The sequence below is a fragment of the Mytilus trossulus genome, chromosome 9 (genome assembly GCF_036588685.1).
Source record: "Mytilus trossulus isolate FHL-02 chromosome 9, PNRI_Mtr1.1.1.hap1, whole genome shotgun sequence".
NCBI lineage: Eukaryota > Metazoa > Mollusca > Bivalvia > Mytilida > Mytilidae > Mytilus > Mytilus trossulus.
In genome coordinates, this window is record NC_086381.1 from 71,262,952 (window position 1) to 71,290,013 (window position 27,062).

The window sequence follows — 27,062 nt, forward strand, 5'->3', positions numbered from 1 at the left end:
TAACATGACATTTGTGTTTATCTTTTTTGATACAATTCTGATCATTCATAATTTCATAAAACTGTGCATAAACCACATAATATTGAAAATTTCCCCCTGAAAATGAAAACTTCTAACAATATTAAGAATTTAAGACTTAAGTATCAACTTTTTTATACTAATATCTCTGAAAAATCATATTAATTTAAAACATACATGTTTGTAGATAAACACTGGTAAAGTTGAAATTTTCAATGAAAGATGAAACAAATTTCTATTTACACAGTATACAAATGTTTACTTCACATATATAAGATACATTTTTTTTTAAGAATTTGTAACTTATTCTGAATCATGACAACTTATATAAAAAATCATTACCTAAACCTATATTGAAGTTAGCTTGTTCTTAAGAGACACCTATTTTGAAGTGAATTCATTCTTAATACAAACTTATATTGAAGGGAGTTCATTCTTAATAGAAACCTATTTTGAAGTGAGTTCATTCTTAATAGAAACTTATATTGAAGTGTGTTCGTTCTTAATAGAAACCTATTTTGAAGTGAATTCATTAATAGAAACTTATATTGAAGTGAGTTCGTTCTTAATAGAAACCTATTTTAATAGAAACCTTTTTTGAAGTGAATTCATTCTTAATAGAAACCTATTTTGAAGTGAATTCATTAATAGAAACTTATACTGAAGTGAATTCATTCTTAATAGAAACTTATATTGAAGTGAGTTTGTTCTTAATAGAAACCTATTTTAATAGAAACCTTTTTTGAAGTGAATTCATTCTTAATAGAAACCTATTTTGAAGTGAATTCATTCTTAAAAGAAACTTATATTGAAGTGAGTTCTTTCTTAACAGAAACCTATATTGAAGTGAATTCATTCTTAATAGAAACTTGTTTTGAAGTAAATTCATTCTTAATAGAAACCTATATTGAAGTGAATTCATTCTTAATAGAAACTTGTTTTGAAGTAAATTCATTCTTAATAGAAACCTATATTGAAGTGAATTCATTCTTAATAGAAACTTGTTTTGAAGTAAATTCATTCTTAATAGAAACTTATATTGAAGTGAGTTCTTTCTTAATAGAAACTTATATTGAAGTGTTTGTTCTTAATAGAAACTTATATTGAAGTGAGTTCGTTCTTAATAGAAACCTATATTGAAGTGAGTTCGTTCTTAAAAAACACACATAAAATAAAAGAACCATCTTGTTCCTCTTCATTATAAGGCATGTAATATGAAATTTACATAAAAGTTCTGCCCTGGGCTCTGCAAAATTAAGCATTCTTTTTACACTTGTTGAATATGAATTCCTCCATTTATTCATATTTCTTAAAATCTAAGTTAACAAAATCCATTTCTATTGTTTTGAGTCCTGAACTAATTTCTCATAGGCCTGGGTGGCATTGGCCCTGCTAATAATGGACCGGGTCTCATTCCCATTGGTGGACCACCCATCACTGGGCCCATAGGTCTCATTGCTGAAATAGAAAAAGATGTGAGGAATTAAATGAATAAGATATATGTTAAGACACAACAATAGTTCCCTGATGTTGAACACTATGAAATCATTAAATTAGGACATGACAAATATTCCAAAGGCCATGACAAAGTGTTCAACTTTCAACAGCCCTACATTCCTTTAAATAAACCCTGTTGTTTCATGTTACACTTTGTGCTAGAATTTTCCTTAAACTCGGCAGATTCAGACTAACACTAAGAATAAATTAGCTATCTACGTTCTTATCTGAAGATATGGGTATTTTTACATGCTTCGGCTTTGACAGACGGACAAGTGCATAACTAAATTCCCTCTCTATGACAGCAGGGGCATTTAAAACAAATGTGGAATGTGTCCATGGGACACAGATGAACGCTTGTATATCAAATAAAGTTATAAAGGGACATAACTTAACAACAATAACAGTCACGATACCCAAACTTTTATTTGATCTAAGTTTTGGGGTGAAGAGCATTGTGTATAAGTTTTATACTTTTTGTTAGAGGCCAACCTAAGTTAGAGAACTGAAAAAAAATTTCAGCAATTTTTCCTTTTGTAAAGGAGCATAACTCTAGAATGGTTAAAGTCACACCACCAAAACTTGATCTGTATTTTGTCCTTAAATGCATCATGTACAAGTTTCATAACATTTGGTTGGGGCAAACATAGAGAACAGAAACCAATCCTGGGATTGACTTACTTTCTCCACCATAGTGTTAGTTATTATTGGTTAACCCTTTCCTCCATTGAATTTTTTTTTTTGCATACTTGATTCGCATAGGATTTTTTTGATAAAATGCTGAACTTATGTTTTGAAGTATTAAGGCATTGTGAAAAACAACTATTTCATCAAATAAATTTAAGTCAGATATTCCTATGATATTCCTTTTCATATTGGATACAAACTTTATTAAGTCAACTGCAGACACTTTGTAGTCAAAGTGTTTCAACTGAGGTACTACACAGGCGTCAAAAAGCGTCATTATGGAGTAAGGGGGTGGTGTCAAAAGGCGTCATTATGGAGGAAAGGGTTAAAGATGACATAAATAAAAGTCTACTAGATGCATAAGCAATTTTCCTGTCTGCATTTAATTGTCTCTGGGTAAATCCTTGCTTAATTGTGAATTGTTGAACAACTTACACTGCATCATTGGTGGCATAGGTCCACCATGTGGAGGTCCCATTAATGGCATAGGGCCACCAGGCATTGGGCCTCCCATTTGTGGCATTGACCCTGGTCCTCCTGGACCTGCTGGTGTTGGTCCTGGTGGACCTCCAGGTTTATTTCCTGTAAAACATTTTAAATATTTCGATTTCAGACATGACAAATAAAATCCAGAAACAAACATTGAATAAACATGCATTATATGATTAAGTAACATTCATAAAGATTTCCTAATAAGTTCTAGTAGTTATCAAAGGTACCAGGATTATAATTTAGTACACCAGTGACCAGACGTGCGTTTCGTCTACATAAGACTCATCAGTGACGCTCATATCAAAATATTTATAAAGCTAAACAAGTACAAAGTTGAAGAGCATTGAGGATCCAAAATTGAAAAAGTTGTGCCAAATACGGCTAAGGTAATCTATGCCTGGGATAAGAAAATCCTTAGTTTTTCCAAAAATTCAATTGTTTGTTTGTTTGTCATTTTTAACACTTACAATTGCCAAGTCTTACATGGGTAAAATTATGTTCATGGACAACATTTTACCTGAGATTATTACAAAAAGAATTATTAGACCAAAGCTGAGAAACTATAAAAGATCAATGAATAGTGAAAGTAATCAACTTTTGTTCAATGATTAATACTTGACCCATAGCCACAATGATTTAGACTTGACCCATAGCCACAATGATTTAGACTTGACCACATAGCCACAAAGGAGAGAGTTGAAAAAAATTATACATCTGTTACAATTTGTTTGTTTAACAACTTTATATTCCCTTTAAATCTTTGTAAACATCGGATGTCATCTGTCTATTCTGTTTCAATTCAACAAAAAATTATATTTTTTAAATTGCATGTAATGTCAAATTATCTCATATGGATAGGGATACATATATTGCATACATTTTTAGTCATTATATGCATTTCAGGCTGACAATTTAGTAGTGTCATTTTTATGTCTGTTTACAAAATAGTATCTTTACAAAGTACTTTAAATTAATTGTATTCATTATAAAAGTTTTAATATAGAATTTTGATATAAAAGGAATAATATTAATTAATTGCAAATATAGTCTTTACAAAAATAATATTTACATCTTATAAACAATTGTTGTAATGTACCCATTCTTTTAATGTTAAATATGCAGTTTAAAATATAATTTTGTAGCGTATGAATAGTTTACCTGCTAAAATTATATAGTACACTATTTATAATCAAGGGTTACATTTTTGTGTTGTGTAACGTTAGACAATGAGAATTAAATGCATACATAACATTTGAAAGAACTTACTGAATGCATATATTCCATTATAGTACACAGAAACCAAGAGCGTTGTATTTTACTATAACAATAACTTGAATAACCAATTTTATGTCTTGCTGCCATTGATGTTGGTCATTGACTTTTGAACATAAAACCCTCAATATCATTATGATAACTAAAACAACAAATCTTGCAATAACAACATCTTTTGTTCTTCCACTAATCTCCCATGTAGGAATAGCCAGAAGGGGCGCATTTCATTTGCGCCAATTTTAAAAAAATCAAACCTTTCATTTGCGCCTCAAGGTTATATATCATTTGCGCCAAAAAAAAAAACTTCATTTGCGCCATTTTACCGGTGTGACAGGTAATAAAACGGAAAAATTAAATATTATTTACGGTTTATTTTGTTTTTTGTTTGTACATAACTCCCCCTGGATATATGTGTGAGTTCATACTCATTTCTAATACAAAACTGAGAGTCACTAAGGTTATAATTATATATATAGTGTTCACATGACCAGTCCAGTGTGAGGTGTCAAGATGGACATAGTCAAATCTGAGACAAGCAGAGGAAAGAATTCTGTGATATTTGATGACCCGACATATATAGGTTATCAAATGTTTTAAAAAATGGAGACAAATCCTTCAGGTTTACCAAAAAAAAACTTGTAACTTTACTATAGTGCTAACAAATGTCTCAATAATGTACTCCAGTGTATAGTGCTTTCTTTTCTGTTTTTATCAAGGTTTTAACATTACTTTCATGATTTTACCAAGGTTTTATTCAGGTTTTAACATTACGTAGATATAGGAAGATGTGGTGTGAGTGCCAATGAGACAACTCTCCATCCAAATAAAAATTAAAAAAATAAACCATTATAGGTTAAAGTACGGCCTTCAACACGGAGCCTTGGGGGTGTATGATTTTAGCATTACTTGTATGATTTTATCGAGGTTTTAGCATAACTTGTATGATTTTATGATAACTGATTTCTGAGGAATATGTTTCTTCATTATTAAAAGACTTTTTAATTTTTTTTATGTTTTATTCTATTATTACCTGTATTTACCTGTACTTACCTGTAATATTGGCGCAAATGAAAGATTTAGTTTTTGGCGCAAATGAAATATGGTTTGTGGCGCAAATGAAAGATTTTTTTGGCGCAAATGAAATGCCAATTGGCGCAAATGAAAAGCACCGGCCAGAAGACACCATATCATTATATAGGACTAGATAATAGTCCAAGAAATTTTATATCATAATTAATAGCCCATTTACTCAATGTACTAGTTATGTAAGCTGACAATAATCTAATCAAGTAATTAATTAATATCTGTATATATGGGTAAACAATTTCCATGGACATAAGATATGCCAATGCTAATTCAACTGTCTACCAAATAACATTGACTTATCATAAGTAGTTCCCTTTAAAAAAAAAAAACTAAACACAAACTAATACATATTAAGAAAGCAAAATTTAAGTCAATAAACAGTAACTGAGGGAGACCAGGCCAAATAATCTCCATGAATATGAGATGAGTCAATGGTAATACAACTGAATACCAAATATCATTGACCTTCCATTAGTGGTTCCAAATAATACAAGAAAACTAATCAAAAGTTTCAAAATCAAAAGGCCATGACTGTCATTTTGCAGAGCAGGTTGTCTTTGATTTATGATATTTTCCTTTTTTTTCTTACCTTGCATATTTGAAGGTGGAGGAATCATAACCCCTCCTGGACCAGGCGTGCCTGCTTGGAATGGATTAGAGGCTATCTTTCCTGCCTTGAATGCAGCCGCTAAAATAGGAAACAAGTTACATCAAGTTTAATACATTTAATTATTTTTTAGGTGTAATACTACCAAAATTATAGTACATCACCTCCACTTGCAAATGGAAAAGGGTTGAAAAAAAATATTCCCTTGAATTTGACAGTTGTAGGAAATTAATCCTACATTTCATTTTTTTTTCAATGCAGGATTTCAGAGATTGACAGGTCAACATACAGCCTTCCACAACGAGTCAAATCCATACTGCATAGCAAGCTATTTAACAACAGCCTTCCACAACAAGTCAAATCCATACTGCATAGCAAGCTATTAAACAACAGCCTTCCACAACGAGTCAAATCCATACTGCATAGCAAGCTATTTAACAACAGCCTTCCACAACAAGTCAAATCCATACTGCATAGCAAGCTATTAAACAACAGCCTTCCACAACGAGTCAAATCCATACTGCATAGCAAGCTATTAAACAACAGCCTTCCACAACGAGTCAAATCCATACTGCATAGCAAGCTATTAAACAACAGCCTTCCACAACGAGTCAAATCCATACTGCACAGCAAGCTATTAAACAACAGCCTTCCACAACGAGTCAAATCCATACTGCATAGCAAGCTATTAAACAACAGCCTTCCACAACGAGTCAAATCCATACTGCATAGCAAGCTATTAAACAACAGCCTTCCACAACGAGTCAAATCCATACTGCATAGCAAGCTATTAAACATACAGCCTTCCACAAGGAGTCAAATCCATACTGCATAGCAAGCTATTAAACAACAGCCTTCCACAACGAGTCTAATCCATACTGCATAGCAAGCTATTAAACATACAGCCTTCCACAACGAGTCAAATCCATACTGCATAGCAAGCTATTAAACAACAGCCTTCCACAACGAGTCAAATCCATACTGCATAGCAAGCTATTAAACAACAGCCTCCACAACGATTCAAATCCATACTGCATAGCAAGCTATTAAACAACAGCCTTCCACAACGAGTCAAATCCATACTGCATAGCAAGCTATTAAACAACAGCCTTCCACAACGAGTCAAATCCATACTGCATAGCAAGCTATTATACAACAGCCTTCCACAACGAGTCAAATCCATACTGCATAGCAAGCTATTAAACAACAGCCTTCCACAACGAGTCAAATCCATACTGCATAGCAAGCTATTTAAAAACAGCCTTCCACAACGAGTCAAATCCATACTGCATAGCAAGCTATTAAACAACAGCCTTCCACAACGAGTCAAATCCATACTGCATAGCAAGCTATTTAACAACAGCCTTCCACAACAAGTCAAATCCATACTGCATAGCAAGCTATTAAACAACAGCCTTCCACAACGAGTCAAATCCATACTGCATAGCAAGCTATTTAACAACAGCCTTCCACAACAAGTCAAATCCATACTGCATAGAAAGCTATTAAACAACAGCCTTCCACAACGAGTCAAATCCATACTGCATAGCAAGCTATTAAACAACAGCCTTCCACAACGAGTCAAATCCATACTGCATAGCAAGCTATTAAACAACAGCCTTCCACAACGAGTCAAATCCATACTGCACAGCAAGCTATTAAACAACAGCCTTCCACAACGAGTCAAATCCATACTGCATAGCAAGCTATTAAACAACAGCCTTCCACAACGAGTCAAATCCATACTGCATAGCAAGCTATTAAACAACAGCCTTCCACAACGAGTCAAATCCATACTGCACAGCAAGCTATTAAACAACAGCCTTCCACAACGAGTCAAATCCATACTGCATAGCAAGCTATTAAACAACAGCCTTCCACAACGAGTCAAATCCATACTGCATAGCAAGCTATTAAACAACAGCCTTCCACAACGAGTCAAATCCATACTGCATAGCAAGCTATTAAACATACAGCCTTCCACAACGAGTCAAATCCATACTGCATAGCAAGCTATTAAACAACAGCCTTCCACAACGAGTCTAATCCATACTGCATAGCAAGCTATTAAACATACAGCCTTCCACAACGAGTCAAATCCATACTGCATAGCAAGCTATTAAACAACAGCCTTCCACAACGAGTCAAATCCATACTGCATAGCAAGCTATTAAACAACAGCCTACCACAACGATTCAAATCCATACTGCATAGCAAGCTATTAAACAACAGCCTTCCACAACGAGTCAAATCCATACTGCATAGCAAGCTATTAAACAACAGCCTTCCACAACGAGTCAAATCCATACTGCATAGCAAGCTATTATACAACAGCCTTCCACAACGGGTCAAATCCATACTGCATAGCAAGCTATTAAACAACAGCCTTCCACAACGAGTCAAATCCATACTGCATAGCAAGCTATTAAACAACAGCCTTCCACAACGAGTCAAATCCATACTGCATAGCAAGCTATTAAACAACAGCCTTCCACAACGAGTCAAATCCATACTGCATAGCAAGCTATTAAACAACAGCCTTCCACAACGAGTCAAATCCATACTGCATAGAAAGCTATTAAACAACAGCCTTCCACAACGATTCAAATCCATACTGCATAGCAAGCTATTAAACAACAGCCTTCCACAACGAGTCAAATCCATACTGCATAGCAAGCTATTAAACAACAGCCTTCCACAACGAGTCAAATCCATACTGCATAGCAAGCTATTAAACAACAGCCTTCCACAACGAGTCAAATCCATACTGCATAGCAAGCTATTAAACAACAGCCTGATTTATATGGACAAAACAATGCATGACTAACATATATGATATATCTCTACTTACTTGTATCATCCACTAATTTCTGTACTTGTTCTTCTAACCATTTTTGATAATATACTCGTACATTTTCTTTGTGTTTTCTTCCATTGCAGTGTGTCTTTCTTACTGAAGGCTTAAATTAAAAAAAATCAATAGAGACAAACCTAAGTTAATGAAGAGAACAAAAACGAAAAAATCAAGCACTTTTTTTACATTTGTAAAGAGACATAACCCTCAAATGGTTATCGAAGAGCTTGTAAGCACTGAATGGTAAAGATTGCTTTAATTTATCAGTTGGTAGTAAAATTGAATATTGCATTTTACAAAGCATTGGTTTTAGTTGATTCAACTACTATTCGGGACAAAGAAAGATAACTCCAATTTTCAAAGAAGTATTTAACCAGGTGCTCCTCAGGGAGCAGCTTTATACCACCGCAGATTCCAAACCCTGAACAATTGGGTCAAGTATGGACACAACATTCAAGCTTGATACAGCTCTGAATTAAGGTTGTGATAACATTTTTGACATAATATGAGTTTATGATGCAAAACAAATGTCAAGACCTTACAAATCTATTGCGCAATATTGTGCAATTAAAGATATCTTTTTCAATATATACAATTTAACATACCCAACATTGTATGTTAAATGTTGAATTACCTCCCTTACACTGCTTTTAAATTGTCTAAATTGTCCATTGACCAGAAAACCCTAGTTTTCCCCTCCTTTTTTGCCCCTAATTCCAATACATTTTGAGCCATAATCCCCCCAAAGTCAATACTTACCATCCCTTCACAGTATGGAAACTTGTGGTTTAATTTCAGAGAGATTCATATACTTAAACCCAAGTTATTGTTTGAAAACTACAAAAATGATTATTTTTTTACCCCTTTTTGGCCCCTAATTCATTAACTTTTGGGACCATAACCCCAAAATCAATCCCAACCTTCCTTTAGTGGTATTGAACCTTCTTGTAAAAATTTATAGAGATCCATACACTAAAACACAAGTTATTGTCTGTAAAGTTGAAAATGCTTCTTTTTGGCCCCTTATTCCTACATATTTTGGTAAAATAACCCCAAACTGAATCACAGCCTTCCCTGTGTTATATGGAAACTTGTGGTACAATATCAGAGAGATCCATACAGTGACACAGAAGTTATTGTCTTAAAACTAGAAATATACTTGTTTTGGCCCCTTTTTTGCCCTTAACCAGGCCTTTCCTCCATTGAATTTTTTTTTTTGCATACTTGATTTGCATAGGATTTTTCAATAAAATTTTGAAAATATGCTTTCAAGTATTAATGCATTGCGAAAAATAAATATTTCATCAAATAAATTTAAGTTGGATATTCAAATGAATATTCCTTTACATATTGGATACAAATTTTGTTTAGTCTACTTATGACACTTTGTAGTCAAAGCGTTTGAACTGAGGTACTACAGAGGCGTCAAAAGGTGTCATTATGGAGTAAAGGGGGTGGCGTCAAAAGGTGTCACTATGGAGGAAAGGGTTAATTCCTGAACTGTTTTCCCAATAACCTCTTAAAATAAATCCCAACCTTCTACTTATGGTATTAAACATTGTGGTACAATTTTAGAACAATTGAAATACTAATACATAACTGTTTGTCCTAAAACTAGATAAATGCTGTTTTTGGCCCCTTTGGGCACCTTATTCCTAAACCTTTGGGACCATAACCCCCAAAATCACAGCTTCCTTTTGTGGTTATAAACATTGTGTTAAAATTTTACTGATTTATTTTAAATCCTTCAAAAGTTATTATCTGGAAACAATCGGTCTTCAGATGACACGGACGACGATGACAACGATGTTATACGAATATATATCAAATATCAATATCAAATTTATTTTTATTTTTGAGGTCCTATAAATATTTATAGAGGTCTATTCACTAAAACTAAAGTTATTGTCTGGAAACTACAGGCTTCTTCGGACGAAGACGAAGCAGACGACGACATGCTAGCATTATATGACGCAATTTTTTTGCGGTCGTATAAAAAGCATTGATTGCAGTTAAGCAGAGGTCGAACCTTGAACAGATGGGGCAAGTATGGATACAACATTCAAGCTTGATACAGCTCTGAACTTCGATTGTGATTAAATAGTTGACACAGAATGAATGTGGTCTAAGAACTTAAAAATTTTAAATTGGACATTTACCTTTTATGGTCCAATATCCAAAATCTAAATACTATATGTTATTCAGGTCTCAGACAGGGTATATACTGTGACATTCCCGGCTTAGAGTTTATATCCCCTGAGCCGAAGGCGAAGGGGATATAAGCCCTAAGCTTGGAATGTCACAGTATATACCCTTTCCGAGACCTGAATTACACATATATTACGGATTACCCCTGACTTAATGTTATTTTCCAGTGCAGGTATTTGTTGACAACACATATATTGAAAAACCCAACCTGATATGTTCAGCATACGTGAAGGATTTTCTAATTTGCTGTGAACTTCATTTTATCGTGTATGTAATAATTTATAATAACACTTTTAACATTAAATTTAATTATCAAAAGTGTAAATTGCGTGATTTTGTATGAAAAATGTATTATTGATAAAAGCACGTCATTATTTTCCCTCTCTGAGCCTCTGACAGTCTGATAGCTTTTGACTACGTCACATAGTAACCGGTGTTATGATGACGTTTTTGAGGTTCCAATTGGGGATAAAAACGTCGTATATACCCCGGCAGTTTCCTGAATATATACTGACATCTCTGTGTTGTTATCCAATCACAAACCTCGACACATTTGTAATCCGTAATATATGGTAATATTCAGCATATCAAAGAACCCCAAGAATTCAATTTTTGATGAAATCAAATAAAGTTCAATTTTTGGACCCTTTCGACCTAAATGTGGACCAATTTGATAACCAGGCCCAAATATCAACCAGATGCTTTGAAGGGTGCAGATTTATATGACTGCAGAGGTCGAACTCTGAACAGTTGGGGCAAGTATGGACACAACGTTTAAGCTTGATACAGCTCTTCAACTTAAAAACTCCAAAATTTTAAATTAGATATTTACGTATTATGGTCCAATATCCAAAATCTAAATACATGGTTCGATTCAGCATGAAATCAAATAATGTTCAATTTTCGACCCTTTAGACCTCAATGCGGATCAAATTGATAACCGGGCCCAAATATTAAAAATCTGAAACATGGTTAGAACTTAGATTAAGCATATTGAAGAATCAAACAAATACACTGTTCAATTTGAAATATCGAAGAACTCCAATAATTATTTTTTTGATGAAATCAAACAAAGTTTACTTTTGGACCCTTATTCCTAAACTGTTGGGTCCAAAACTCCCAAAATCAATCCAAACCTTCCTTTTATGTTCATAAACCTTGTGTTTAAATTTCAAAGATTTCTATTTACTTATACTAAAGTTATAGTGCCAAAACCAAATGTCTTTGGACGACAACGACTCCAACATCATACCAATATATGACCAACAAATATTCAATTTTTGCGGTCGTTTAAAAATCTAAATACATGGTTAGATTCAGCATATCGAAAAACCCCATATATTCAATTTTCGTTGAAATCAAACAAAGTTTAATTTTGAACCCCGATTTGGACCAACTTGAAAATTGGGCCCATAATCAAAAATCTAAGTACATGGTCAGATTCAGCATATCAAAGAACCCCAAGAATTCAATTTTTTGTTAAAATCAAACTAAGTTTAATTTTGAACCCTTTGGACCTTAATGTAGACCAACCAATCTGAAAACAGGACCAAAAATTAAGAATCTAAATAAACAGGTAGATTCGGCTTATCAAAGAACCCCAATAATTAAATTTTTGATGAAATCAAACGAAGTTAAATTTTAGACCATTTTGGCCTTTAATTCCTAAACTGTTGGGACCAAAACCCTCCAAAAATCCCAACCTTCCTTCAGTGGTTGTAAACCTTGTGTTAAAATTTTATTGATTTCTATTTACTTATACTAAAGTTATTGTCTGGGAATCATCCGTCTTCAGAAGATGACGACGCAGACGGCGACCTGATACCAATATACGACCAAATTATTTTTTTATTTTTGCTTTCATATATTTTTGAAATTTTTTTAAGCAATTTTTCAATTTGTAAAGGGCACAACTCTAGAACAGTAACAGTGACGACATCAAAATTGCAACTTGATCTGATTATTGTAGTAATAGGCATTGTGCATAAGTTTCATAATATTTGGTTGAGGCAAACTTAAGTTAGAGAACGGTAACCAACTTTGGGATGTACAGACAGATAAGGGTAAAACTAAATGCCCCCTCCGCTACAGTGGAGGCATCAAAACAGATTTTCATTTCATCATCATTGAAGCAGGGTTTCCAAAAATATTTGAGCAAGACAGACATTTTTGTCATTTCTCCATTATAATCCATTAAAATAAAAAAGAAAATGTGGTATATATACAACTCGTCTAAACATCAAACCAACAATGTTAGATCTGTAAATTTGCTTAAAAGCAAATTTTTTATTCTTCCCTCGCCAGGATTCGAACCCATGCTACTCAGATATTGTGACACCAAATATAATATATATATATTCATAAAAATATAATTATTTTCTGTGACTGTATCTTACATTAATTTGTAGGATCCTTTACTATAGATAATTTAGCTGATCTGTAACAATAACATCTTCATGCCTAATATATCATGTACTGTAGTACGCCGCTAGATTAAAACTGACGTGGAAAGGTAACATATGGCCACCGAAAGCTCTTTTATTGAGAGCCCAGGTGGTCGTGTGGTCTAGCGGGACGGCTGCAGTGCAGGCGATTTGGTGTCACGATATCACAGTAGCATGGGTTCGAATCCCGGCGAGGGAAGAACCAAAAATTTGCGAAAGCAAATTTACAGATCTAACATTGTTGGGTTGATGTTTAGACGAGTTGTATATATATATATATATATATAAGTGCCAATGAGAAAACTCTCTATCAAAGTCATAATATATAATAAATTGCTTCCCCAAGTGCAGCTGGATAAGACTGCAGAGGGTAAACCCTGAACAGTTGGGGCAAAAATGGACAAAATATTCACACTTGACACAGGTCTGAATTTGGATTGTAATGAAATATTTGACACTTAATAGGTTTCTTATTCTCTTATTTTGTACATTTTTTTTTAATTGTTTGCAAGTCTAAGTGAAAAAAAATATTTCTAGACTATAGTAATACTGAACACTACATACTTACTGAGTCATGTGTTAAATAAGTGTCACAATAATCACAATAATACCTGAAAGAAAAAAAAATACATGTAATAAATATCCACATGCTTTTTAGCTCTTAGAACAAATTAGATGTACCAGAATGTTCAAAGCACAAAGAACAAATTAGATCTACAGTGATGTACCATAATGTCCAAAGCACAAAGAACAAATTAGATCTACAGTGATGTACCAGAATGTCCAAAGCACAAAGAACAAATTAGATCTACAGTGATGTACCAGAATGTCCAAAGCACAAAGAACAAATTAGATCTACAGTGATGTACCAGAATGTCCAAAGCACAAAGAACAAATTAGATTTACAGTGATGTACCATAATGTCCAAAGCACAAAAAACAAATTAGATCAACAAAACTAAATTATAGGTGCACAGGGGCATCATTTGATAACGAATATGGGGAAGTTTTAATAATATATATATGGTAAGTTTTTGAAAGTTAAGTATAGTAAACGGGTACCACCAAATAAGGTAGTGGAAAAGTCCTTATCATTGAAATAGAAAACTGATGAATTTTCGAAAAATCAAAATAAGAGGTGCACAATTGAATTAAATGATGAGAATCTGAAAAAAGTTTCATTCAGTTATGACAAGTGTCTGAAGGAAGTTGTGGATATAAAATAGGTGCGCCGAATATCAGGTTATGACAAAGTCCGTATTATAGATATAGAAACATCAAAAATATTTTTACCAAAAATTCGAAATAGAAGTCCCATAATACATTTAAAATTGATTAAAAATGGAGCAATTTTAGAAAAGTTTAACAATTGGTTTTGGAGGTCACCATTTGGAAATACCTGATGGGTACCCCAATATAATGCAATGTTCAAGTCTGTATCTTATATAAAGAAAACCCATAAAAGATTTTTAATAAAATTCGAAATACATTCCTTTTTTTTATATAAATAAGGCTGTTAATTTACTGGTTTGAATTGTTTTACATTGTCATTTCGGGGCCTTTTTTAGCTGACTTTGTGGTATTGGCTTTGCTCATTGTTGAAGGCCGTATGGTGACCTATATTTGTTAATGTCTGTGTCATTTTGGTCTCTTGTGGACGGTTCTCTCATTAGTTTAAACATATTTATTTATAGTGGATTGGAAAACAAGTTTTGCAACTTATATTAATCCATTTTCACTTTGCGGGTGCGAGTGCTGTCTTGTAGCGGTATTAGCCTACTCTTTTTCAAAATCTACAAGGGTGTCTTTAACGTGCAAGAGATATGACTCTCTTAACACGGGTCAGCCATTTATTGTCCCCTTCTGACGGACTATCATCGTTTCCTCAAGACCATACTTGGCAATCATACCGCATCTTCTTTTTTATAATATCATTTATGATACAGAGTTCGAGAAAAAAATAATTATGGTAATAGTTATACCAGTGACGGATTCAAGATAATTGGCGGTTTGAAACTCTTTTTTAACTTTTAATGCATTTGTATGGGAACATATATTTGGAATTCTCTTTTCTCCTGGATTGGACCCCCTCTCCATTTCAAAAAATTTCTGGAAACCTCAATGTATATTAAATGGTTTATGAGGAGATGTGAAACATGTTGTCCGATGGACGAACGGAAAGAGGGACTTCATTATCACTATAAACCACCGCTTTACAAAGTGGTGTACAATGAGTGTGAAAGAGACAGATCTTCATCCAACACAAAGTGAAGAAACTGTGATCAATGATAGGCTACAGTACGGCCTCAAATGTTTGTAAATACATGCATTTTTATATAACAATTAAATCTGTGTGTTTGTACAATTTTAAGTATAACGGAGGACATTTCTGAAACTTATATAAACAAACAAACCTTCTTCTTATTTCAGCAAGATTCAAACATCCTTATACTTAATGTAGTAAGTCGAGTACACCCTATCAAGCTAAAACATGTTTGATAAGTTTTCAGGATGTGAATTTATTAAAATATGTTTGTGTTATTTAGAAAAATGCCATCTTCTAATGTGTTGTAAATAACTTTGAAATCACCACTAGAATACAGTGAAATAAAGACTGATCATACAGTTTCAACATATACAAATGTACAAGTGAGACTGGTCGTACAGTGAGAAAATTCAAACAAGTGTAATAAGATACGAATAATGAATGTGCTAAATTTAATTATAAACCATTTGTGAATATCGATGTCAGCTGATCATGAATTAATCATTAAGCAATGTACAGATGAACATTTTACCGTTTAATATAGTATATCCAACAAATTTAAAATGTGATCCAAAAAGTTCTCGCTTTGTAAATCGTAACTTCCAGATAGCGTACAGAATAGTATCTACACTGTGAGTTAGAGAACTGAACAAAAATTCAGCAATTTTTCAATTTGTCAAGGGGCATAATTCTAGAACGGTTATAGTGACACCACCAAAATTCACACTTGATCTGTGTTTTGTGGTCATAATCTTAAGTTTCATAAGAATTGGTAGATGCAAACTCAAGTTGAGAACAAAAACAACCATAGGACGAACCGATGGACAGACCCTTAATGCCCCCTACACTTTGGCAGTGGCATAAATCAAAGTGATGGATATCACTCATGGAAAGATTAGAACAGTAGTTTGAATTATTTCATATTAAGGTATGGGGGGATGAACATTTATAGAGCGCTATTCCTGAAAATTGCATTTACAGCAGATTTTTAGAAGAAAACTTGCTTTTCCATTGTGAGGATAAAATGAGCTCAAATTAAATAATATGAGTCTCTAAATTTGCACAATTTTATTTAAACTGCTGTTTATATCTAATCGAAATTATGTTGCCGGTTCAGAACATGTTTAAAAAAAACAAAAAAATGCAAAAATTCTTCTAGTAAATGTTATCAACTATCCTTGTAAGACATAAATTTAGACCAACAGCTAAAAGCTTTAAAGTGCCAACAAATATAATCTAAAAATGTTGTTTTGGGACATTTTGTAAGTTGAAACAGAGGTTATATGGCATTGAAAATTATGTAATCTGTTTACCTCAAATAATATTGCAGTTTTAGAAAAATTATGTTAATATATTAAAGCTGTTAATGTGAAAGTATCTCCTCCTGGTTAATGCTGACCATTTTCATCATACATGCACTGTATATTATATTGTTGTATATTACTATATACTTATTGTCTCTGTAACTATGTCATTAGTTGATCGATCAATCGATCATTGATTGATTGATTGAATTCCTGATAAAAAAGTGAACTTATCTAAATTGTTGATTAATTACAGATGATTATTGGAAATTTATCAAGTAAATTATAGGACATACTTGAATACCTTTTATATATTCATATTAATATTCATATTTCATTTTTTTAAGATCTTGTTAATCCATTAATCATTTATCTTTCAGATATAATTTACAGAATCACTTTGTGTAATGTAGATCAAAAGTAATTGGCAATAAATAAAAGTATCATCCTTATAAATATCAAACATCTAATAAACACATTTGTGTATTCAATTATGTGGTCAAATACTTGTGTATTAAGAATTATTACATATTAGAGTGGTCTGTATAATTATGTAAGACTGAGGTTGATAGGTAATGTGGTCAATTTGATTGGCAGTTTAGGAGGTGGGGCATTGTAATTAAAGGTCCACCTTGTCTCTGATTGTTTAGTGATAATGACATTTGTCAATATTACTAGTGGAATCAATACCCACTTACCTAATCAAAATGTTTTTAAAAAAAGCCTGCACATCAACACACCTTAATTACATACATTCTTGACTGAACTGCTCCAATAATATACCCAGTTTTTTCAGTTTATTTGTGTATTATGTGCACATTCACGGGAACCATAGGGAACTATATTTTAGTGTGAATACATTTAGTAACAGTAGCTAACCTGTCCTGTTGTTAGGGAGGGTGGTGCCTAAGTAAAGATTTAGAACAAGTTCTAATTTTTCCAAAAATTGTCCTCCCCATTATTAATGGCTTTGTGACAACACTTGCCTGATGAAATATGCATTGTGAAGACATGTGTCTGATGACATTTTGATGCGTGTGTCTGAGGGCGTAATGGATTAAAACTTTTAAGGTACAATGTGGTGATAAGGTGAGTCATTAAATAATGTGTTGTCTTAAAATCAATCAAGACAAAACGATTTTAAACCATCATGACCATGTTGACAATATGTACAGTTAACTTCACTTACTTCATGTTAGCCTGGAAAGTTTCTGTTGCGTATAATTAGATTCCTGAAAAAAGAATACATCATAATTAATATATACATTTTTTCATAACAAGCATTCCAAGAGTATTGCAAGCCAATACATAGTCCCCTACCAGGTTAAAATTAATTGTACTGGAACAAAATACTAACTTGATCTATAACTAGTCATTGTAAAACTTATTACAAATATCAAATCAATGTCTTCAAGCATGACGGAAAAAAAATGTGGAAAATGACTATTCAAGTGTATTTTCTAAGTCGAAGCACCATTACTCTGCACAAAATCATCAGATGGGAACAAAATTCGAACTTGGTCTGAAACTTGTCATTATAAAATAATGATATACCAATTATCAATACCTTTAAGCATGATGAGAAATAATTTTGTAAAACTGATACTTAAAGAGAATTTTTTAAGTCCAAGCAAGGACCATAACTCATCTCAAAAATCATCAGACTGGAACAAAATTGGAACTTGATCTGTAACTTGTAATGACAAAACAATATACCAAATAGCAAAGCAATATCTTTAAGCATCAGAACATGTATTGTATATGAACTGTTACAGTGGTGCACAATACTGTGCAATTGAACATTTCTTGCTACATGTATTGTGCAATACTGTGCAATTGAAGATTGTTTGCTATTGCTGAATACTGTGCAATTGAAAATTTCTTGCTATTGCACAATACTTAATATAATAATTTTAGATCCTGATTTGGACCCACTTGAAAACTGGGCCCATAATCAAAAATCTAAGTACATGTTAAGATTCAGCATATCAAAGACGCCCCAAGAATTAAACTTTTGCTAAAATCAAACTTAGTTTAATTTTGGACCCTTTGGACTTTAATGTAGACCAATTTGAAAATGGGACCAAAAAATTCACAATCTACATAAACTGTGAGATTCGGCATATCAAAGAACCCCAATTATTCAATTTTTTATTCAATCACACAAAGTTTAATTTTGGACCCCCATTTGGACAAACTTGAAAACTGGGCCAATAATCAAAAATCTAAGTACAGTTTTAGATTCAGCATATCAAAGAACCCCAAGGATTCAATTTTGGTTAAAATCAAACTACACACGTTTTAAAGTTTAATTTTGGACCCTTTGGACCTTAATGTAGACCAATTTGAAAACGGGACCAAAAATTAAGAATCTACATGCACAGTGAGATTCGACCATATATATATCAAAGAACCCTAATTATTCATTTTTTTATGAAATCAAACAAAGTTTAATTTTGGAACCTTTGGGCCCCTTATTCCTTAACTGAAGGGACTAAAACTCCCCCAAAAAATCAATCCCAAACTTCCTTTTATGGTCATAAACCTTGTGTTTAAATTCCATAGATTTCTAATTTTTTATACTAAAGTTATGGTGCGAAAACAAAGAAAAATGCTTATTTGGGCCCCTTTTTGGTCCCTAATTTCCTAAACTGTTTGGACCTCAACTCCCAAAATCAATCCCAACCTGCCTTTTGTGGTCATAAACCTTATGTCAAAATTTCATAGATTTCTATTTACTTACTTTTTTTGTAAACTATTTATAGTGGGAAAACCAAGAAAATGCTTGTTTTGGTCCTTTTTGGCCCCTTATTCCTAAAATGTTGGGTCCAAGACTCCCAATATCAATCCCAACCTTTCTTTTGTGGTCATAAATCTTGTGTTAAAATTTCATAGATCTCTATTCACTTTTACTAAAGTTAGAGTGCGAAAACTAAAAGTATTTTGAGGATGACGACACCAATGTGATACCAATATACGACCAAAATTTTTTCAATTTTTGCGGTCGTATAACAACAGTACATGTACATTTTACAATACTGCATCATCAGTACCCATACAGATATAACTACATCATCAGTACATCATATACATGTACATATACAATATAACATCATCAGTACATGTACAGATACAATTAATGAATTATCCCTAAACTGTTGGGACTTTCATTCCCAAAATTGATCCCAACCTTCCTTTTGTGGTTTCAAACATTGTGTTTAAATTTCATATACATGTGTTTCTATTTACTTATAGGCCGGAAAACAGAAACCGACTGTCTTTGCATAATGCTGACAACAACATGATATATACTAATACATTGTACATGTACACAAATGTATATGAATGACTGCAAAAATTTTGCCACGAACAAGTCAACAGTACCAGTATATACATGTACATTGTAAATAAAGGTCTAGTAAATATTGCCCCATTTGGAAGAAGTTATGTTCCTAGTTACTGTATGATGGTAGCATTGCACTTGCCAAAAATCTTTTCAATTGAACTTGGAATTTAATTGGTCTACTCTAGTTTTTTTATCAAGATTCATTTCATCTTTCTGTAATTTTGTGCAACAAAATCTAGGTCAGCTTCTATTAGTTTGCCATTGACGAAGTTCTAGTAACTCAGTTCTTACTTTATCTTTTATTATTTGAAATCACAAACATATATTCTTTTCTATCTTCATGATCTTGATGGTCACATAAATATCCAGGAACATAATTAACTTCATTTTACTCATTGAAATATTGAAATTACAAAAGGACAGGAACAATATCCATCAAGGCAATATTTGCACCTCTGCCTCTGGGACAATAAACTCACTATTCCACTCATACCCAGTGATGACAGGATAATCTCTCTTGTAAAATTATAATCACTAATGTAGTTTCTCCTTTGTACTTAGACCCCAAGTGTGACTGGGATATAGAAATATGATTACTTGGTCTTCTCCCGACCGGCAGTAAAACGCTTGCTGAAGTTGGGCATCCGTTTGAATGTGCAGGACATATCAAGTTCGCAGTCACGTCTGGTCAGAAGGGGGACGTTGAATCCAATGCCTTGTGTAAAGAGAGTGCCACGCTCTTTGCATGTTAAGAACCCTTGCAACAACTCTTTGAGGGGTCCGTAGGTGGCCTGTTGAAAGGCAAAATTTCTGTCCCTATCCAATATACCCTCATTTTCCCCAAACCATAATCCCAGATGTCCTCTATTGTATCAACCTACATTGTATTTATTGTAAACTTGTTTTCGTCGTGAATATGCATTAAATATTTGCCACTGGACGCTAAGCAACAATCAATCAATGGACCTTAAACAACAATCAATCAATCAATCAATCCTTTGTACATGTACTTAGATAATATTGTCAATAAGTCATTTTAATATGATGTCCTTCTTTCTCTTTGGAAACAAAACCATGTTCTTATTTCATAAAAACATGGGCTGCATGTGATTGACGTTACAAGGAAAATGCAAGGCAAGAGATCAACATGGACATTTGTGTTGGTGTTGCTTGCTAGTACATTAAATAAAATCATTCTAAAAGTAGGTTTAAATGTATCTGTTCATCTTTTACTGTTGATTACATGTATCTTTAACGTTGTTTGTTCATCCAATCAAAATGGCTGCCTTTCGAGAGTGTGTTATAGATCCACTTCGAAGTACGAAAGTTCAAAATTGTCCTATTAGAATCAAAATAATGGTATCATGCCATGCTCTATGCTCATTTTAACATGGGTAGGCATCATATTATCAACATTTAACACATCACTAACGATCAGTATTAAGATATTGACAATTCTAACATGACATCCTTCAAACACTTTGAGTACACACCCGTGGTAAAATATGATTATATTGCCTGGGCTGTTCCGATTGTTCTCCCACGTCATATGCTTTTATATGAATGAGGTACCAGAAGTCATAGAAAGATGACGTAAGAATATAAGCAATTTACGGGAAAATACACGCTTGTGAAACCAAAAATCATCACAACAAAGAAACGATACCAAACAATACTAAAATCTGGTACAAGCCAATTATTTTTATAATGCTAAAGCCCAAATATGGTTATATCATCAGGTCACATGTTTACCGTATAATGTAAAAATGTTTACCGTAACGTGTCAAAAATGTAACTGTAACATGAGCATTAGCTAAATATAGATAACTGTAACCATGGAAAATCCCAGTGGGATTTTTCACCGGTTAACTCAACCGCCAGTCAAATCAACCGCCATAACTCAACCGCCGGTTAACTCAACAGCTGGTTAACTCAACCCCCGGTTACCATATCTATATAAATAGGGTGCAAACATTAATCCACCATTCTGCCTCTGATAAGGTAGCAATACACAGTTAGAAGTTTAGTTTCGCATTATGGCCCCTGTGAAATTTTTAAATATGAAAGTTTTTGTTCAATAAAATTGATTTTTAGATAATTGAAGAATAAAATAGCCTTCTTAGTGGGTTTATATGAACATTTAGATTGATTTTAACATGTTTTATAGGCCATTTCAGTGATTGACAGTCCGTATTTTCCTATCCGTACCGTTCATAGGTCCATAAATTATTGTAGTGTTTATCAACAAAGATTTTGCGCTCGATCTTTTCAATTCAATTTTATGGAAAAACGAGCAGGAAGACATATGATTTTTTTTGGACCACTTGATAGATATAAACCTATGGATTCAGGAAAGGTATCACTGTAATTCATTGAAATTTTCCTTTAGACCAAATTTTGGAGACTTTTGTGACATGTTCACCCCCCTTTTTTGCTATATATTGTATCTAAGAAATGCAGATTGTTGCCATGGTTACACTCAAAAGGGATTATATTTCACCCTTATGACCATTAGAAATCAAATCTATGGAAGATTCTCTTTCTACAAGTATATACATGCATAACACACATATAAAGCCTTCTTTGTTAGACAGGAGGGGAAAGAGGGTGTTTAAAAATTATGAGTGTCAATTTTAAGTTTTTTTCCTAACAGTGTATTGTGAAGGTCCTTTATGGACCGAAACCGGTCAGGCTATGAAACATCACCAGGCGCTGTTAATTATGTGTATTGGTATATATACTATATTTTAATGCTTTTACATTTTTCTCACTGATACACATAAATGTAGTTAATATGGCTTCTACTAACGAAAACTCCATTTGGAGTTAATATGTTTAGAGACCGTACTGGTGGTAAGGGGTACTCTAAGGGTAAATACAATGCATATCATCTGAAAGATAAACTTTTCATGAATCGAATGGTGTATGTTACAAAACATTTAAGACTGAATTGACAGAGAAATAAGGGTTTTAAGCGGAGAGGTGAAATGTTGATAGTGGTTCTTCCAATACACCTTATCGCTAATCCCGGCTGACCCTGCCGCTTGAACTTTTGACGTCAACAACAATAACTTTTCCATTGTGGCGTCAGATATTTTGTTTTATGACGTCAACATTTTACGGGAACCTGTGTGAAATCCAGCAATGGCGGATAAATAGTGATAAGGTGTATGGATAAAAACAAGTGCTGGGAATTTGCCGGTATCTCAAAGAAATATTACTTATGAAATCAATCTCAAGGCTAAGAAATACGGGTGAAATCGGGTCATTTTCGGAATTCCCGGGTTATTGCAATGACCCGGCGGGTGTTCCGGGTGATTCCCCAGAATTGTGAAAATCTCGGGTCACACCCGCAGAAAACGGGTCACTTGACAGGTATGTCAGATATTGGGTCTTCCAATCATGGACCAATGGATAGAAGAAACAAGTACCTGTGTGTTCATAGATATTTTTTTTTTTTTTTTCAAATATGTTTATTGGATAATCAATATATATGTACAGTGCACAATTGATGTCTTCCACACAATGAACAGATATTAAAACAATTAATACAAAATAAATGCATATACATTAGAAATAATATCTGGACAGAGCCAATATAAGTTGTAAAACATTAATATAGTTCAAAAGCTTTTTCAATAAAAGTACAGATAGCTTTTGTATCAATTTTATTTAAAGGATACATAATGTTATGTAGAATAGTAGATTCCTTTTCCCTTTTATTTAAATCCGAGGGGTCGATATTTAATTTTTTGAAGAGATCTTGTCTTAAAATTGAAAACTTTTTACAGTATAAAATGAAGTGTTTTTCATCATCTAATAAATCACAAGTCTGACAAAGTCTTGAGTTATGCAGAATTTTTGGTCTATGATAACGACCTTTTTCTATTAAAAGAGAATGTGCACTAATTCTTAACTTAGTCAAATTTTTACATAGTGCTTTTGGAATATTAAAGTCAAGATATTTTTGAAGAGAAAAATTTGTGTAACAAAATGAAAAATATTTAAGCTTTGAGTCAGAATTGTAATTAGAATAATTTTGAAGCTGTTCTTTAATTAGTTGGATGGTTTGATCGTGTATTTTCAATTCTAGATTTTCATTTTCCAAATTCTTTACATCCAATTTAAATTTTTTGCAACTATAATCAATAAATGAATACCATGATTTTGACCCCTCTTTGAAAAGTCCTCTATCTACTTTATACACTTCAGCAAGAAATCTATCAGATGGAAGTTGTTGCAGTCTTATGAAATATTTAAAAGCCAATTTAGTAATAAAATTAATAATTGGTAATCTTCCTAATTCACACCTGGAGGCTAAATTTGATGCCTTTTTATGTACTCCAAGTAGATATTTACAAAATTTATTATGTATTTTTTCAAATGGTATATTATCTTTATTTAAATCTTTTAAAGTAAAATCGGATATCCAAACTTCTGATCCATAGGTTGTAATAGGTCTAATTAGAGAATCAAATAACTTTAGCTTAAGCTTGGTACCAGAGTAATTATAATCTAGAATATTTGATTTAAGACTAAATACTGCTTTAAGAGCTTTATTATACATATGTTCTGCGGCATGCTTTAAATTGCCATTAAATGAAATCAGCATTCCAAGATATTTATATTTATCGACTGTTTCTATATTTTGACCATTAATTTTAAATTTGATGGCAGATTTTTTCTTGCCCTTACTAAAAATCATAACTTTAGTTTTAGTAATATTGACTTTCAACTTCCATCTGTTACAATATATTCCCAGGCTGTCCAGACAAGCTTGTAAACCCTTTTCACTCTCTGACAGTAGAATTAAATCATCTGCATATTGTAAACAATTAAATTGTGTTGTAATGAGTGACACAGGAAATGTTTTTGAAAAATCAAATATTTTTGGCAGATCATTAGTGTATATATTAAATAACAGAGGGCTAAGACCATCACCTTGTCTAACACCCCTATTGGCTCTATGAGCTTCTGAAATAAAGTTTTCTTTTTTTACCACAAACTTTGAATTAGAGTACATATGTTTAATTATCTTATAGAAATTTCCTCCAATTTTAAGATTTAATAGTTTTTTAAATAATCCTGAGTGCCAAACAGAGTCAAAAGCTTTAGAGAGATCTACAAAACAAGCAAAAATAGGCTTTTTTAATTTATGTAAATATTTATTTATCAAAGTTTTAATAGTGAAAATATGATCTGCAGTTCTATAATCTGGTCTGAATCCTGCTTGAAAGGGATTATAAAGATTATTTTCTTCCATATATTTATGCAGTCTTTTCTGTAATAATGAGGTGAAAAGCTTGCCAAGACAGCTGGTAAGGCTAATACATCTATAATTATCGCATATGTTTATGTCACCATTTTTGTGTAAGAAGGAAGTACAAGATAAATTCCAAGCATCTGGAAATTTTCCGCTTGATAAAATTCTGTTAAATAAATTAACAATAGGTAAAAGTAATAGGTCTTTTCCATATAAAAGGAATTCATTATATATAAGGTCTATTCCTGGTTGTTTATTCTTCTTAAGTTTTTTAATGCCATCTCTGACTTCTTTACAAATGAATGCATAATCTAAATGTTTATTATTAATATTTTCAATTTCTATCTTCGAGATATCTAAATCAGTATTATTTTCTTCATAAAGCTTTTTTAAGTAATTTGACATTTCAGATAGAGGTATAGGATTTTCTTCTCTATTTGTATTTTTCTTCAGATTATTAATGGTTTTCCAAAATAATTTAGGGTTATCTTCATGAAGAGAATCTAATTTATCAATTATATCTGTTATAAATTTCTTTTTTGTATCTTTTAGTAATTTTTTGTACTCCCTTCTTAACTGGTGGTATGATGTTTTTAAATCATGATTATTAGGATGTTGTTGTAATCTACTTCCAAGATTGTTAAGTTCCCTTTTAAAAAATTTACAATTTCCATTAAACCATTTCTGTTTTCCTTTCTTTTTCTTTCTTTTCCCCTTGAATGGTCTAAAATTAAATGTTTTATTTGCTGAGTCTAAAATTATATTGCTCAGATTTTCAGATAAATTATTTATATCCATTTCAGGATTATTGACTTCTAGTAAAAATTGATCAATTAAAAGTTTTGAATCTTGTACGGCTTCTACAAATTTTTCTCTTGAGCCTGATTCCAAATTGTATTTACCTGGAAGAAGATCACAATCCTTAGTATTAATGTTGTTGTTAATTTGTGAGTATATATAATTACTGTTGTTTTTTAAACCAGTCCATAATAAACTATGGTCTGAAAGCTCATTTGGTGGAAAGACATGTAAATAAACAAATTCATGAAAAATATCTTCAGAAACTAAAAAATAATCAATACTACTACTTCCTCTTGGACAGTAGTAGGTATGGAACCCCAGCGAGTCACCGTCAATTCGACCATTAAGTATTCTCATCTTTGATTCTATACAAAAATCTATTAGCATTCTTCCCTGTTCATTTATCTCAGGATCAAGGTTGTTTCTTTTGGGTAAAATTAGATCTGATGTATAATTTGTAGGTATATATAAACGAGTCTAAATTGAAAACTACGTTCAAACCTATGACTGCGTTGGATAAAAACCGCAATTTTTATACGTGTGCATGTCAAACAAATTTCGTTGTAGAAGGGTCTAAAAACAGCACAAACAACATTTTCCAAAAGACCAAAATATATATATATATGTCTATAAACTATACAAATCCTTGATGTCTCTGATGCCAAATTATGATGGAGGGTTTGTTCCCAACTTGATAATAGCAGATTTTCTTATCTAATATTGATATTTTAATTGGTGAAACTTACCTTGGATTTATATTACTCTGTTTGTGATGTATATAAATATGGGGAGCAAATTTAAGCTTTCAATTTGATCAAAGCACGCTAATATTGTCGTATCGTGGGCTGGTTCTAACACTTGCAAAATACAAGTATATGAGACAAGCATAATAAGGACGGGGACCCAGTCTACGTCGTA

At 32.6% G+C, this 27,062-nt stretch overlaps 1 protein-coding gene across 1 annotated transcript; it reads right to left on the bottom strand.

Moving 5' to 3' along the window:
* LOC134683339 (U1 small nuclear ribonucleoprotein C-like) lies at positions 1-27,062 on the bottom strand. Its single transcript, XM_063542582.1, has 7 exons — positions 26,891-27,062; positions 17,924-17,966; positions 13,734-13,776; positions 8,511-8,619; positions 5,642-5,740; positions 2,638-2,784; positions 1-1,476 (listed from the first exon to the last, which is right to left on the bottom strand). The coding sequence occupies exons 2-7, from the start codon at positions 17,926-17,928 to the stop codon at positions 1,376-1,378; spliced, it is 504 nt and encodes a 167-aa protein (XP_063398652.1). The 5' UTR covers positions 17,929-17,966; positions 26,891-27,062; the 3' UTR covers positions 1-1,375.

Bases quoted from the DNA above. Each gene is read 5' to 3' on its own strand.
- LOC134683339 (XM_063542582.1), bottom strand. The intron at 5,741-8,510 runs GTAAGTAGAGAT...TTCCTATTTTAG, and splicing joins GAAATTAGTGGATGATACAA to CGGCTGCATTCAAGGCAGGA. The intron at 2,785-5,641 runs GTAAGAAAAAAA...AATGTTTTACAG, and splicing joins TCCACCTTCAAATATGCAAG to GAAATAAACCTGGAGGTCCA.